General features: G+C 38.9%; 1 protein-coding gene across 1 annotated transcript in view; it reads right to left on the reverse strand.

Moving 5' to 3' along the window:
- syn2b (synapsin IIb) overlaps window positions 1-17,008 on the reverse strand; it is a 62,409-nt gene that overhangs the window by 24,326 nt on the left and 21,075 nt on the right. The window contains exons 2-5 of the mRNA XM_063911309.1: window positions 5,974-6,031; window positions 4,649-4,740; window positions 851-1,007; window positions 484-573 (exon numbers count right to left, since the gene is read on the reverse strand). Of these exons, the coding sequence (XP_063767379.1) occupies window positions 484-573; window positions 851-1,007; window positions 4,649-4,740; window positions 5,974-6,031 (397 nt within the window). The remainder of the gene's footprint in view (window positions 1-483; window positions 574-850; window positions 1,008-4,648; window positions 4,741-5,973; window positions 6,032-17,008) is intronic.

Consider the following 17,008-nt stretch of genomic DNA (forward strand, 5'->3'; position numbering starts at 1 on the left):
TCACGACCCTTTACAGTATTTCAAAGAGAGCTTAGCGATGGCAGGTTTTTCCAAGCTTTTCAAAGGGTTGCTGCTGTTTCAGAAAATCTCCAACAGAGTAGCAATGAAAAAGCACTCTGGTGCCTACAGAGGAAAATAATGATCATGCTTCACCTCTTTAGTATACTTTATAGGCATGTTAGTGAATATATAGTAAATCAAATGCATACAGAGAATCAGCAAGGTCACTTATCTCAACACAGTTACATACTGCATTTTATATTTGTTTTATCAGGTAATCTTTCAGTCACCTCAACCTGTTTAAAAACACAACACAACTTACCTCAAGTAGGTGGTTAATGGCATGTTTTGAAGTGATTCAAAATGATATTCCATGTTTGTTTTTAAATCCATATGTCACACATTTAGTCAATTAATGAGAAATGTAGTTTTGGAGGGACGATTTTACGGAAGGTATCGGATATTATGCAATACAAATCTTACCATGTCTTTGTAGTTGGGGTAGAAAGTCTGATCAATGAGAGGGATCTTATCTGAACCCAGCCTCTTCTGGTTATTAGTCAGCTGGGAGAACTGATAGAGAGGAGGAAAATGGAAAGAGAGAAGTTCAGGGAGAGAGTTAACTGCAATTTAAAGCTTAGAACAGAGACATTAAGTAATCATATAGATCGTTAGATTTGTAACTTTGCTTGAAGCCAAGAAACACGCATGAGTCACCCTAATCAAAATTGAAATAGACAGTTACAAGCTCCATTAAAACATATTTCCACATCTATTTAATGCAAAGTATAGTGATACAACTTTTTGTAGGTTCTTGCAGGTGTAAAGTAGTTTTGCTGAAACTGCTTACAGCCCAAGGTTTGTCACAGAGGTTGTAGATGGAATCCAGAGAGTTGACTGAGGGGATGCCCGCATACTGCAGACCAATGATCAGGTTTCTAAAGTCCTCGTTCTGGGCCATGCTGAAGGCGTGCTGGCGTACCAAGACCAAGTCAGGCCTGAAAGTCCTGCAATGCAAGCAAAGATATGAAGAAGGGTGAAATACTGTACGTCACTTACACAAGTATTTATCTGCACAGATACACATTTTTTTTAATGACTTTATGAATACGGTTCACTTCACAGTGTCAGGAAAAAGGGTCAAAGCATTGTTATTAATAAAGTCAGACATTTGGATCTGGCTGATGTTACAGACCTGCATTTGTGTTGGGAAGATAGAGAAGAGATGGCATTAATTAAAGGTCATGGTGTAATGGGAAAACCCACAAGGTAGTGCATTTGTCTTTTACTGAGGAGGCAGTGAGAGGATAAGTCTGTCTGACCACATAAATAACTTATATCAGATGGAGGAAGAAAGACAATGGAGGATTGCTAAGTATAGGAATTTTTTACAAGAGATCTAATTTTCCTGGCACACACAAACCCGTCTGATGGTTAATGAAGCCTGAAGTGGGTTATTGATGTTGCATTTATTTCTCCATTATCTATAATTAAAATGACACTTTTATTTAAATAATAGGACTTCATGATGTGTCATTTTATAAGAATCCCTTTTCAGTATCAGTGAAAAATATACCTATGATGTGAATTACCAATCATAAAATAAATGTAATAAACAAGTAAACCCTTCATGTTTGAAACTGTGTTCCTGACTTGCTCTCTCTTAGCAGATTGCAATTCCACCTCATTACGGCACATTGAGTTTGGCTCTAAAAATTTGTGCTTCAGTTGGATATGAAGCATTGATGATGCCAGATGTTTTCCTAATTGAATTAACCTTTTCAAACAGTGACAGTGGACCTGGATCTTGGGCACTTTAACAACAGTAAGCAGATTATCTTGAGCAAAATGATGGATGGACCCTTTATGTTGTAATAAATTATTGAGTAAGACAAGAGGGAGCGGCTGTGGTAACAGGAACAACACACTATCTCTAGTAAACAGGCACTGCTCATATTGTTTTATAAATAATGTTCAGAAAGAGTGTCGAAATTAGCAATTCACTCTTGCCATGTAAAAAAACAAAGAAGGTGCTTTACATGGCTGATGCAAAACAACAAACATGTTAGTCATTAGTCCGCAGGTTTCCCAAGGCCAAAGTTAAAATTGATAGCGTGGAAATAGCTTTACGAATCTGATGTTAAATAAGGGATGGATCTTAACAAGTAAACATTATCTGACAGCAATAGGTTCCATGTGCGGGGTTTTATGATCCATTACCAGATGAAACTACAGATTTTCCCACTGGTGTACGGCCAACCCTACTTTTTGAGCCACAGACGCCCATCAGTCTGCAGAGCAAAATATTAAAAACTCACTGATGGCAACTAACTCGATGCCATCAGTGAGATTAAAGGCAAAAACGGAATCCAATGCAGTTCAGCTCAGTGATAGGTTGATGGTGATAGGGCATGACTCCTGTTATCTTTTCTTTTCTCTCTGACTATGAAAGAGAGTGTGAGGAAAGGCAGAGAAGGAGAGGGAAGAGGGGAGGGAAAAGAGACAAATAATACAGAGTAAAAGAGACATCGAGAGGAGTGAGAGAAAACTCTGGCACAGGGGGACCACCACCGGCTCCTCATGCACCGAGAATACTAATCACACTCTTCAGGAAAGTATAAAAAGACTCTGGTGGAGAGACACAGCGACTTATGTGACTGATATCTCTTCATAGCAGACAGTAAGCTGTGAAGATGACTCCATTCAAATCTGAATCAGTGAGTAGCAGGGCTATAGTCATTCCAACTAGCTTTCACTCTGCTTTTTTAACCTATATGAAACAAGAGTACAGCCATGCTAGCAGCTTTGCTAAGCTGCATATCAGCTCTTTAAGCAAAATGCTCACAAGCTCACATGCTAAAAATCACACTAAAAATCACAGTGCAAACATGCTGGTGAATAGGTGTTCTGTTTACTGTTGAGGAAGAGCTTGTTGACTGCATTAAAAACATTCATATGGGAGCTAATGGGTTTGCGGATATATGCGTATTGTTATTACTTACTATATTTGACCTTTCCTTTTCATACATTTTGTTGATATGTTTACATCTGTTAATTAGCACTGAACACAAAGCAAAGCTAGGCTGATGTCATTAGTTTTCTGGGTATTCGGTCATAAACCAAAGTATTAGGGAAAAAAATGGACCTTACTATGGCGCTACATGAATTAACAGCAGGGTTTTTCCTAAAATGGTTTTTCCTACCATTTTAAAACATTGGACATTATTCAGACACACAGTTATTATTTCTATTTATTTAGAATATTTTACTGTATTTACTCAATAAAATAATAACTGACTTATTCTTCAAATGACTTGTCATCATTAATAAATGATAACCCTTGTGAAGATGCGTTCCCTTTTCTTCTCCTACATGCTGACAGTGAATATTTCTTTATATTGTAGGGTTGTGGTAGACGGTTTCTTCTTGTTCGATGTTTTCACTTAAAATTTGTTATTTCAATTGCACAATTGCAAAAATAAAGGTCTTAAGATATTAAAATATATTAAAACATTAAAGAAGGTAGACAGGAGCTGAAGAATATGTAGCCAAATGTTTGGAAAACATCAAATCTCCTTCCTGGTGAGGCTTACATAGCAAATCACTGCTTTGACTTGAAATCGATAAACACAGTGTAATTACAGAGACAATTGAAGATAGTTGAAAACGTCCAAGTCGTAAAAGACTGCAATGAACTCAGGCAGGCAGACAACAATTATAGACAGACAATTATCTTGCAAACGCAATCCTTTTTCTCCACAGCAGGTCAACGTTTGGCTGAGACGTAGGCGATGATACAACTATGGAGGTCTACGAGGAGCTCAGGTTTTAAAGAATAAAGCTCCTGTAGACATGATACTGTCGGGTCAGATGAATGTGCATCATTTTGTCTACCAACCAAAGATCTAAGTTTCCCTGAATCCCTGAATCTGCTTCAGCTCAGGTCAGTGTTTGTGCGTGCACATTTTAAGGACAAACCGCTCATAAAGCATAATTACAGGGCAGAGACGCTGATGATCAGTCTGAGGCTGCCGTCTTTATTTCCTGTTGGTTTTGTTGGTGAGCAGTGGGAGTATACGTCTTACTTAATCTCTGGCAGTCCTCAGCGGGGGCGCTGGTGTCTGTGTCAGTGTGGTCTGTGGTGTGTGATTGTCTGGTTTACAGTGCGTTCACGTGTCTGTAGTGTGGGTAATGACTGTGGTCATACGCCTCCGTCCTTTTTCCACTGTTGAGAGCTTGCAGCAAACAAAAAGTTTATTTCCAAGAGGAATCATTTTGATTTCCCCAAAAAGATATTTGGATCATCTTTAATTGATGCATATGAGTTATACAGCAGCTCTGCGATGGGGTTTGAAAATGAGTCTAAGTTGTTATTACTCTCTTCCTGATAGAGCCAAATGTCTTCCAAAATATGGAAAGATTTACAAAGTAATTCCAGAAGTAAGTTTGGGATTTATTGTCAATGGTTGAGGTTTGGTTGCTTTTTCATGGTTTCTATTAATCTAAGGAGTGTGTGCGTGTGCGTGTGCGTGTGCGTGTTTGTGTGTGTGTGTGTGTGTGTGTGTGTGTGTGTGTGTGTGTGTGTGTGTGTGTGTGTGTGTGTGTGTGTGTGTGTGTGTGTGTGCGTGCGTGCGTGCGTATTACTGACCTGACTACTTTCGTCCCGCCCCTGATGACTTGCATGTCCACGTTACAGTTTCCATTTGAATGTGAGACAAGGTTAACCTCTGAAAACTCGGCCTACAAAGGGTGGAAAGAGAACACGAGACAATGAAATTTCATAAACAATAAGCAGAATATTCAGGTTTTTCAACATTATACCATAATGACCGTTATTTGTATACGGGGTATATCTTCTTTATAATTTTTATAGATGGTTAAACCGGCAACAAAACTGGTATATAAATACTTTTCTCTTTTGAAGATGTATTTTGCAGAAGCAGTGAAAGATGAATGAAAAATGAAAAGAAACACTATAGCATTTTAATGAGCTGTTATAATACACTGTGACAAACAGTTTTATTGTATACATAAACAATATTGTTATTCTAGAGTCAAATAATGCATTGTGGTTACAAACTGAGGATTGGCCTGTGACTCATAGCTGCAGACTCCGGTCTCTTGTGGCTATTTCTGTTTCTGTGTGAAGGCTTGAGGTCATAATTTCATTGTCAACCTCTATTAGCCGTGAAGCTGTCTGGTCTTAAACCCTAGAAAATACTCATTTCAGTTTCATGCACTAACAAAATCATGCAAACATGAAATTGGTTTCCTGGTTAGGGTTGTTCAACCAATATGAAACCACAAATGTCACAAACATCTCAAGATAATGAAACTGATGGTTTTATATGTGTTGTGTTACTATATATTTATTCACGTGTTATCATACACAGCACAAAGTCATTTTTTGCTGAGGATAACTAGTGCAAAAGAACAAAAACACTCTGCACTTTCTGTGGGGCAGACAGGGTTGGAAACCTGTAACACGGATTCCTGGCAGAGAATCTTTTTTATGTGTACAATGCTAATATGCCTGGATGTCCAGATATTTTAATCAAAACCAAATGTGTTAATCTCTAGCTGGAGTTAAAACAAACGTCAGATGTTCTCTAAAGTCATTAGGATTGGTCCACTAGGCACATAATGTCTTTTTCCAATCTATCTTCAGAATGTTGAGATATTTCACTAAACACATTTTTTAAAAAGTTGAAAATGACTCCAGGCTCCATGAATATCTGCACAGAAGGGTTGATGGGTATCAATCTAATAAAAATTGCAGTCTTGACCAAATGGTGCAGTCCAGCAGAACTGCTGCCATCACAGGCCACACCTTGCTGTGCTCCTTTCTCGGCAGATCACTGTCACATGTACTGTCAGTTGTTGTCGGTTCACTTTCATCTCTTTTCTGATCCCTTTTCAACCTTCTATATATGATTCTGTGTCATCATGGGTCAATAAAAATCAATACGATACCTGCTCTACTTTGATGTCGTAGTCACCAAGGACCTTCTTTCCCCGAAACACTTTGGCCCTGGAAGAGAAGAGACACAGTTTGTCATTGTAAACTCTATGCTACCCTCTACTGGATGTCACACACCCTTTGGAACAAACTAGAGAAAGAAAATGGATGCCTGCTTGTTGCTTTTAAAGGCCAAACCTTCTAATGAGCTGCTTAAAAAAGAGATCAGTGCAGCATATCAATGCAGCCAGTCCAAAATGGTAATTACCATCAATGGATTGTGGTAGCATTACATTTTAATTAGAGTTCTGCTGCAATATTAAATGCCGTCTTGCCTTTTTAATGATGAATGCATCCAATAAAAGAGCGGCATAATGTCTTAATATCTTGGCTGCCATTCTTCTAAGAGTGATTTAGAAAATGTAGTACAAGTAAACACACAGACAGGCAGGCAGATTGAGAGCAGACAGACAAAGACGAACCAACAGTGAGAATGACTCAAGCAGAGAGGCACAGGCTGCCAGCAACACACAAAATGCTCAGGAAGACTCATTATACACAACATTATAAACGACTTGCAGATGGTTTGCACAGCATCCATTACCACCCCATACACTGAAGCTGGGTAAAGCAAAAACCAAAAACATGATGAAGGAGGAAGGGATACATGTTTGAAGTCCTAGCTGATAGTTAAAACTTATCTTCACGTTACCGACCCGTCACCAATTACAATGTGGTACAGTGAGTAAAATGCAATGTCAACTCCAACAGGTCCTCCATTATATTAGTGTATCCCCTCCAAACATGTCAGTTGATGTACAATAATAGGAAGTTAAATCAGATTGTACATGCCACCATGGATCCTCTCCTCGTCGTCGATTAAAGATGTATTTAACATTCTTTCCATGTCACCTCGCAAGGCCTTGTATGGTACAGCACGAAGGCATCTGGCTTATTAGTCTGGTTCATTAGGATCAGACCATCTGTGAGAGAAACACTCGGAGGGTCTGACACTGTAACTTCCACCAATCAATAGTCACACCAGCAAAACGGGTAACCGTGTAATTACGGCAATATATCTTTTAATGTAGAGTATGTAAGTGTGTGGTGTTTTTACTCAGCATTGGCAGATGCTTGAAAACACTGCAATGCTGCCATGATGATGACATTATCATTCAAAAAACACACAAAAAAACAACACATCATCTCTCTGATTAAGAAATGTTCCTTTTAAAATCCCATTAAAGTTTCTCATAGGGTTGTATTTAAAAATCATCTATCTCTAATCCCATCGCAACTGTATGGGTCTAAAGAGTCAGCATGTGTTCAGTTTCTGCACAAGATGGCAGACAGCGCTGTAATGGACAATTATCGTCAGGCTGCTGATGTAGCTTCCCTGATTTAATTCTTTCATGCAGCATATTGCTATCAAAACACACCATGTGCAAATATGAGTGGCCAGACAGAATGGGCGTACTGTACATGCTTGTCACAGGAACAATAAAAGACAACCTTATATTTCTTGATTTTGTGGGGAGACAGAAGCTTGTTTTACAGGACATCTCCACATCGCTTCGATGCTTTAAAGCTGCAATACTTCATTTATTTGGCCTCTTAAAGAGAGCAAAACAGGCTGTAAAGGTCATGTTATTACCATATAAAATTGTTATAGCTAAACTGTGAGCAAACAGTATCCTATTTAACATTTTACACCAAAAGGTGTACGACAAAATACCCAAAACAGGCCTGTAGGAATTAAGCCTTTCAAATCAATGCACGGCCATGACAGAATAAAGTGACAGAGAAAAAAAAGATAACCGATAATACAACAAAGGAGTGAAGGAAGCATGTATTGTAAACCATGTAAATAAAAACATACAATAGGTAAATCAAACATAATGTGTTAGTGCAGCCTTTACCGCAATTTCAAATACAGTGCATCGACCTGCAGAGCAACAGGCATAACCTTTAACATAATCTGCTCATTCTTATTAGCGCTTGCACAAAGAATCTTGTTTGGTATATATAGGCTACATTACAGACTGAAGAAGAGACATATTTACACAAAAAAATAACTTTACCACACTTCTGTGAATCTCAGGATACCCTCAGCACAAACCTTCACCCCACACAGCGGCAAGTAAAAGTGACCAGAAAAGTTATCTCTCTTTTTCATCATCTTTTTTTCTTGTGTGTAATAATCATTTCAGCTTCGTGAGGCAGCTAAAACTGCCATAGATTTCAATTTAGCCACAAGATCTCTGACAGGTCATCCCAGCAGTTTCCTGTATTCAATTTCTATCACCCACTTGTGTCTTGTAATAAGCCTTGGAAACATCAAGATGTGCTGGTCAGCAATGTATCCTTCACTCAGGAAAGTTTGGTGTATGATTTGATGAGGAAGCAACTCTTGAACACTTGACTATAATTTGATTTTTAAACTTTAAATCTGGCAAAAAAGGAAAATAAGTGAAAAACTACTGTAAAAACAAAAGCAGCTAATACATCCTAAGAGACACCCACATGTTTCGTTAAAGCATACCTGTGGTGTATGTGAGACAAGAATTAAAGTATCATTTCTTATTACTGAGAAATAAAAAAAAGTACGCATCATTTAATAAGTAACTTTAGTGTTATTCCTCTTGGATGAAATCATGGTATTCCACACTGACAGTGTCCATCAGACACATCTGGAGAAAACATCTGAGTGAGATGGGAGTTTTCAGGATGAGAAATCCTGACTTATTGGATATAAATATATGAATGAAAGAATGATAGGGGAATTTAAAATGAAAATCATAAAAGAAAGGACAGCTAGTACAGTTATGGATAAAGAGAACCTAGAATAACATCATATCTTAAAATGCTCGAGTGAAGATACTTTGGACACCATGATTCCATTTCAAATCCAAACACCTTTTTCTGGTAAGCTGCATCATGATATAAAATTGTATCGACGTGAAGTCCAAAAAATGTGATGGACAAGTATTTAGAAATAACTGTGACGCGTGTTAAGGGAGCAAACAAGGCTGCCGCTGAAACAACACGACCGAAGGCTCCATGCTGGGCTAAATGCGACCGATTAGATCTGTTGGCTCCATTTATTTTCCGGGTCATTTGCTTCAATCCCATTTTCCTTATTGATCTGTGGAGTCCAAGAGTCTGAGACCAAAACAAAGGCCTGTAGAAATTAAGCCTTTCAAATCAATGCACAGCCATGACAAAAAGAAAATATAAGAGATTATACAACAAAGCAGTGAGTGAAGCATGTATTGCAAATCATGTAAATAAAATAATGTGCAATAGCTACAGTGTAGATGTTTCGAGTTGTATTTACAGCCATATTCAGAAAGACGCGTGATTGCTGAAAACACCATCAAATGTTGAATATGAGCCAGAGGAAAGATCTTTGATAGGCATGTTTGACTTAGACTGAAGTCCTGTTTGACATTATAATTCAAAGGCCCAATTACGAAGGCAGTTTATGTGCATGATACATCACGTTGTGACAGGTGTCGTTCCTTGTTGCTCTCTCCCACACTTCTGAGCTATTTATATTCTTGTTTCCTTTTTCCTATCTAATATTATAGCTTTAGATGATCCTCTCATTCCCTTTACATCGGAGGTTTTCACAAGGTCTGAACCCTCTTCACCCAAATCACACGCATTTAGAATATTCTGAGATGTTCTTTTGGTAACTAAAGTAATGTTTGATATCTTACATTCACTGAGCCTCCCCTGGGGATACCAGCCTCTGCTCTACATGTATCACTTTTTTTCACCTCCCGTAGTTATCATGATCAATTTTACAATTCAACACAATGTGACATTAAAGAATTGTATGCATACAATTTAACCAGGCCTGAAAAAGATACATCATTTTGATGGATTTAGTGAGATACAAGTGATGAAGAAAGGCAGTAGGTCTGTAGCTGTGGTGTTTGAAAAGGTAAAGAACACGTCAGTCTCTGTTTACAGCGCGTTGACATAATTGTGTATCAATGGAAAGAATCAAATGGCAAGATTAAAGAAGCCAAAAGATAAACTAAAGCTAGACTTTCTCAAACAGATTTGAGAAAAAGAAAAAGGGTCATCCTCGTGTTCTGTCACAGTTAAATGACTCTGGCATGGCAAGACTACACAAGCCCGGCCTTCTCATCTCTAGAGCCAGAAATAAGGGAGGAAATTGTGTAAAACAAGTCTCTGACTCAGGGGTGAAAGGGCACAAAACGTGTTAGAGCCGTCCTCACAGGAACGTTTGGATAGCCGCAATGACAATGTAGGGGCATGAAAATGAGAGCAGAGACACGTAGCAGAAGACCGTGCTGGCTGATATCAGGACATACTGTATATTCCGTCGTAAACTAAAAACCCTACTGTTTCGCTTGTATCTTAGTCATTAAATAAATAAAGTATATAGCACTTAAAGGGTGCTATAAGGGTAAAGCCTAGTTGAAACTAATGGACAAGCACGGTTTTGTTAGGCTCAGAACGAACAACTAGGTTGAACCCACACTTCAAACACAGAAGACGAAGGGTGGAGTGAATTAAATAGTTTATTGCCAGAAACAGGACTGGGTCTGGGAGTAGTGGCCGTGTTGGGGGAAGGAAGGAGCACGCGGGGAAATCCAGTGGACGGAGCAGAGGGGGACTAGGAAGGATGGCCCAGGGAATCACACTTGGAGAGCGACGGCAGAAGATCAAGGCAAAAGGGGTGAGTGGCTGGACGTGGCTGGCGGAGTAACAGGTGGATCACCGCAGGTTTAACAACGAACTGGCGAAGACTGGAGATGAGAACCGGGATTTTATACAGGTGCAGGTGAGTAGTGGCAATCAGTGGGATGAGTTGCAGCTGAGGAGGTGTAGAGGCGGAATCCAAAAGTAGGTCAGCCATGCCCAGCCAGGGAGACACACAAACAGACGCAAACAGGGAGGCAGTACTGTGGATCCTCACAGGTTTGGCTTGTTTGAAGCAAATATATCTTCACTTTTTTTGTTGTTTTGAGTTTGAATCTTTATGGTTAAATGCATTTACTGTTGCTTTGGATTAAACGCATCAGCTAAATTAATTGTAATGTAATGTACACTCCTGGCCAACATAGAATGGAAAATGTTGCATACTTATTTAACTTATGTGTTCTAATTTCTGAATAGTCATTTTTGTTCCACATTGATTAATATTGATGTTTCTTAGCTTGCTTTGAAACAGTGTTAAGACAAGACAGCCATCTGATGAAACTGAGTAAGACCATAGTAATTCGCTCAGACTCATTAGACAACACTCGATGCTTCAGCACAGAAAAACAAGAAGAGAAAACACAGACTCTTTGATCTTCAGCTTTTTCTCTCCCAGCAAAGGATCAGTGATCAGCGAGACATTCATCCTTCAGTGTATGAGTGTTGGATATAGCCTCTGTGCACATTTCTTGTGAAGAACTAAAGCCAGAAAGACCAGAGCTCTGACTGAACATGCACAGCATACAAAGCTTCAAATCAGAGCTATTTGTTCACGTATTCTGCACTGAGGTGAAGATGTCGCTTGAATTATTCAGCTGCAGCACAGGGGGCTGTAACACCTCCTCCTGCCATCTTCCTTCTTCTTCTCCTGGCTCTAATGGATTTCAGGTATCATAAAGAGTCTGTTCCTCCCTGACACATTAATCGTAGCTGCGTGTGAATGTCACATCGATATGTCTGATGGAAACTGTAAGTTATGTTGAATACTGAAAGCTGCAACTATACAATGTGTTACACATCTCTCCCTTCACATCTTCTCCCTTCAGAAATCCAACCTAAAACTAGTATTACTTTCAAAATGAGTTAGTTTGTAGTGTTGGATAAAGAACTGACATATAGTACCACTGTTTAGAAACACTTACCAGTAAAACTCCTGCATTCAAAATATAACTTTAGTTAAAGTAGTTATAAATATGTTATTCAATGAAAAAAGGAAAAGTACTCATTGTGAATCACAAACAGTGATATGTTATATTTTTGGATTTTAATTAATAAAGCATTATAATGTCTTCATCACTTTACTCTTTCAGCTTTTAAAGGAGAAGCTTGTGTTTTTTTTCTTTTCGTAGTGTCTGTAATCTTGTAAATGTCATCGAATCAATCAGAGTTTATTCTTAATATACATCTATCTACTTTTTAGACATTATTTTTAATACTCCAATTTGACATTTTCTTTGAAACCCAGCTCGGTCCACGGTTACATTCCAAATTCTTTTTTTATAAAGCTGTATGAAATAACTTCTCTCATAACTCTATCTTTAATAGAACTAAAAAATGCTTTTAAAAGAGTGCCTCATTGAGACATTTTACATCAATGTCATTTAATTATAAATATATTGTTTGTAAACATTACAAGATAAAAATGCATGCTGGGAATAATTCTCCCAGTTTACATTGCTTAAAATACAAGTGTGTGTGTGTGTGTGTGTGTGTGTGTGTGTGTGTGTGTGTGTGTGTGTGTGTGTGTGTGTGTGTGTGTGTGTGTGTGTGTGTGTGTGTGTGTGTGTGTGTGTGTGTGTGTGTGTGTGTGGGGTTTGTGTAATTGTATTACATTGCTGTGATAAATGACTGTGCACATTTAGAAATGTAAGTGTGGTGGCGTGGTGTGGTGTGGTGTGGTGTGGTGTGGTGTGGTGTGGTGTGTGTTCTGGAGAACCCATTGACAGCACATCTGCTTTACTGAAAAAAGCTCTCTAAGGGAACACCTTAAAACAAAGAGCTGAGTTGAGTGTTTTCTTGAGGTTTCACAGAACCAGGCCTGCACACAGAGATGTGTGCTAAGAGTGGGTGGGTTTCATGTCTGTGTGAGTGTGAAAGCAAAGTTATCGCGCTTCTTGTCCCTGGGAAAAAAAATGCAGGAGTGACAAGTTTCTTTTTTATCTTGTTCCTGGAACTCAAGAGCTTTGTTTTTCATGATGTAGCTCTCCTTGCCTCCGCCTGCACTTTTTGTTGTTTCTAGCAGAACCTCCCTACCTTGCAGCGTCTCCATCAAGGATTGTCCTGTACTATCTAAGTCATTTTCCTTCTGTATCACACATGGCATATAATTAGCAACTCATTATTTAAGTTTTGACACAGTAGGCTAATGATGCTTTACATGCTTGATTTAATCAAAGTTTAAATGGAAGACATGTAACATCTTTTAAAACATGATTTCTTTATGAACCAGGTCCACTTTGAAATGGCCGCTGACAGCAGCAGCAAGCCAATAGAGTAATCTGTCTGCAGTTTTCAAAACGCTAGAACAATCTCTCATTTCACTCCAAATAAATACATTTCATGCGTTAAAAGCAGTTATGCATTTCAACGAGTTGTAATTTAAATGGCTGGATTAAATGTTTGTATGAACATAGAGGCAAGCTGAGGAGAGACTGTGAAATTGATCAGTAGTCAAAATAAATTTGCAAATAAACAACAGAAATGACATTAAACTGAGGCCTCCAGTGAGAGTAGAGATGGTAGTTAGGGATTATTATGTGATGTATTCATAAGAAGCCAAAATGTAGACTTATTGGACATAAGGGATGGTTTGCAAATGCACTGGGACTTGAAGTCTGTTGAAGTGAGCGTTACCAGCAAAATAATACTTTTCGACATGCATTTTCTTTGCACTTGTTATCTGCCTCGGTGCCACAGTGTCAATTTCCTACCCTCAGTTCAATCAAAGTATGACTGGTATGGTCAATTAGCCAGTATTGTTTTCATCCAGACTGAAAGCAGTGGTACTCGGTGTTCAGTTCACCATCTAAAAAAAAACAAACCCCGGGCGCTGCACAATAGCTGCCCACTGCTCCTAGCACTAGGATGGGTTAAATGCAGAGGACCAATTTCACTGTGTGTGCTCTGCTGTGTGCATGTATGTGACTAATAAAGAGGGTTTCATCCTCCGATTCTATCTATCTACCAGGCGGGACATAGCCGAACAATTTCATGCAAATGTGGGTCATGATTGCTTTAAAAACAGGTTCTCTGGGGAGAAGAAAAAACATCCTCCTCTTTACTGCAAACTGTTGACTAGGTCAGAACACCCTCTGTGACTGTGGTAAAAAAAGTCTGATTAGGCCTGTTATATTTCTGTTATCTCTAATGAAGTCAGAAATACATGCCAGTGAATCTCTGATGGATTTTCATTAGAGTACACACATTAGCTCAGGGCCAAGCATATTGATTATCAATTACTCTGCACATTTTCTGATTAAATGACTATTATTTCTGTCTAGTAAATGTCAGATAATATGTTTTTTCATAGTTTCTCTGAACACAATGTGGTGTTCTGAAATGTATTTGATTAAAAGTCAGTTTTAACTGAACGACCATATATGGCCATGCTGCTAAGTGAGGTTGTACAGACACAGTGGTGTTTTGAGCTAAATGCTAACACCAATATGCTAATGCTTAGTATTTTCATTATTTTAGTTTAGTGTGGCAACATACTAACCTCAGCTAATTAGACATAATCATGGCAAAAGTCCACCTTCCTAGTGGCGCTTCAGGAAATCAAGGGACCATCAAAGTCATTATGATACATCTTCTGGGAACTATGAATGTCCGTACGAAATTTCATGACAATCCATCCAATTGGTTTTAAAATAACCTAGTCCGGACCAAAGACGCGTTCCCTATATAACCAACAGTAAAAATAACGATTGGTCAATCACCAGAATAGTTTCTGTTTTCAACTTATTAAATAAGTGTCTAAATGTTTCAGCTTTGAATAAGATTATGTTTTAGTAATGCATATTCAACAGCTGAATTGCAGATGCAACCCTGTCACATCTGAACAATGCATCAGTGTTGATTGGGGTTGAGAGGGTTGTCAAATCTATACCTGTAACTCAACAATTATCTTACCAGGCATCGACATGCCAAGGGGCTTTTTTATTTGACATTTCTTTTTCATTTCTACTCTTTCAACTAAAAGTTGGGCCAGAGGATCTGCTGATGTGTGCTTGACATGTAATATAAGCACAAAGCAACAACAAAAAGGATTGACAGAAGTGATCATGCACAGCAGGATATGCTCAAGAGAAAGCTCATCTACAACAGTCTTAAATTTCACAGGCTGAACTCAAAGTCTGCTTTTATCTGTTTCTTCACAAAAGTAAGATACATGCACTGCCAGGATACAGGCCCTCTGGTTATTGTTGGCTCTTAAAAGAGAGTGGTTTTCTCAGTTTGAAAGATTGGGCTTTCCATTCATGCTGAATGTATTACTTCTTAACTTAACGGCTGAAGTGGATTCAGAGCTGAGAAGACAGGTGTTTAAATCTACGGATTCTCCACCATTCTCCATCATTTGTGTTGGAAAAGATGTGAAACGTGGCTTTTAAATAGTAAGACAATTCTGTCTCTTGCACAGACTCATACATCATACTGTATTTCTCAATTGTACTAGGTCGTCAATTTGATCCCACTGTAGCAGGGAGATGTTGAAGCTTAAGAGTGATATATTTTCAAGCACAAAAGAATTGCCTCTTATCTTTGAGATAAGATGGCATTAAAAGTCTGAATTTTCTCCCATTAAAGTCTGAACTGAGGTGAGCAAAAGTGGTTTAAGACAAAGTGTCTGTCTGCAGTAAGATGGAGGGATGATAAATGACTGAAGACAACCCTGCCCTGACTTGGAACAAATGAGACTTTATGTGCAATTTGTCAGATGACCTTCGAAGCTGATGCCTTTTTGGTCGTGTTCTCTGACTGCTGGAAACACTGGCACTCAAAAAACTATTTTAAACTGACACCAATACAGACTAGCCACATAAATAGTCAAGATGACTAGTGCCAAGACAAAAAGTCAGCTCCAAAATGTTGTCAGTGGACAAGTTTGGGTTTTAATCTGCTGTCGGCTCGTTGTGGAGCATTTACATGTCTTTTGAATAAAAACTGGATAATTATCCTGGCTCAGGTTTTCATCTCGTTACTCAGTTTGGTGGTTAGATGAATCTTCTCATGTGGTGTCACAGGAGAAGTGGGGCATCCTTTTGCACAGTGAGACAATTAGTGCATATATCAGAAGAAAAAAGTTCTTTATGAAAACTGTTCTGAGTCAGGTGTCTGGATATCCTGAGTAATTAGGAGATTGTTTCAGGCAAGAAAAGTTGCTACAGACCACCACACCAATCTGTGACGTAGGATCAGTTAGGGAATAATAGCATGTAATGAAACAAGAACGAGCAGCCACAGTGAGCTGCAGACAGCAAGACTGCAACTCTGCAAGGTCACCAGCACCTTTCACTTTGCTCTGCTGTTGTATGGAAACTACTCGCTCTGTGTGAGTTGAAATTAAATGGTGGTTTCTCATGGCTTGATGCAAATGCAATACTTCTTTATTAAAACAACATGAGTTGGTTTGGCTGCAGTGTTAACAGATACACCTGTGGCTCCTTTGTTGTGTTTCTGACTGAGCAGCTGCTGTAGTCTTTGTTCCCCTTAAGATCTGCGACTCACACAATAAATTACACCTGCTGTTACCATGGTAGCCACATTAACAATTATAGTTTTAAAGAACCTGGAGTCAGCTGCTCCAAATCCACTGGTCACAGACACTCATCAACCATTGCAACCGGAGTTGTTCCACATAAATTCACCCAATGGACATCCATTCCCTCTACTGACTTTCATCTATTTCCAGCATATGTACAACAACCGCCTCGTGAGGTGAAGCCCCCCCCGTTTTTTCTCACATACATATTAACACATACAAATCAAACCGCCACACGCCTTCAAACAGCTCCCCAAACACTCATCACTATCTAATTGACATAGGCTGTATAGACAGTCGTCATCACCTCACTTATTGTTCTGTTGTTTGTTTAGAAAGTCTGCGTTGCTCGGCTTTGTGTTGGGTTATGTGTGTGCGCACATGTTTGTCCAAAGCCCAAACCACCTTTTTGTCTTGTCAATGCTGTGTTTAATTTGGAAGGGCATGGAGACAGAGAAAGAGAAAGACAGTTGACTGTACGGCGCTAATAGTCAGAGCTCCAAACACACTTGTTCGAGGTACATGCCCACCTGAATGGAAAAAACATAGGT

Source organism: Eleginops maclovinus, chromosome 20 (assembly GCF_036324505.1).
Source record: "Eleginops maclovinus isolate JMC-PN-2008 ecotype Puerto Natales chromosome 20, JC_Emac_rtc_rv5, whole genome shotgun sequence".
In the NCBI taxonomy this organism is placed as follows: domain Eukaryota; kingdom Metazoa; phylum Chordata; class Actinopteri; order Perciformes; family Eleginopidae; genus Eleginops; species Eleginops maclovinus.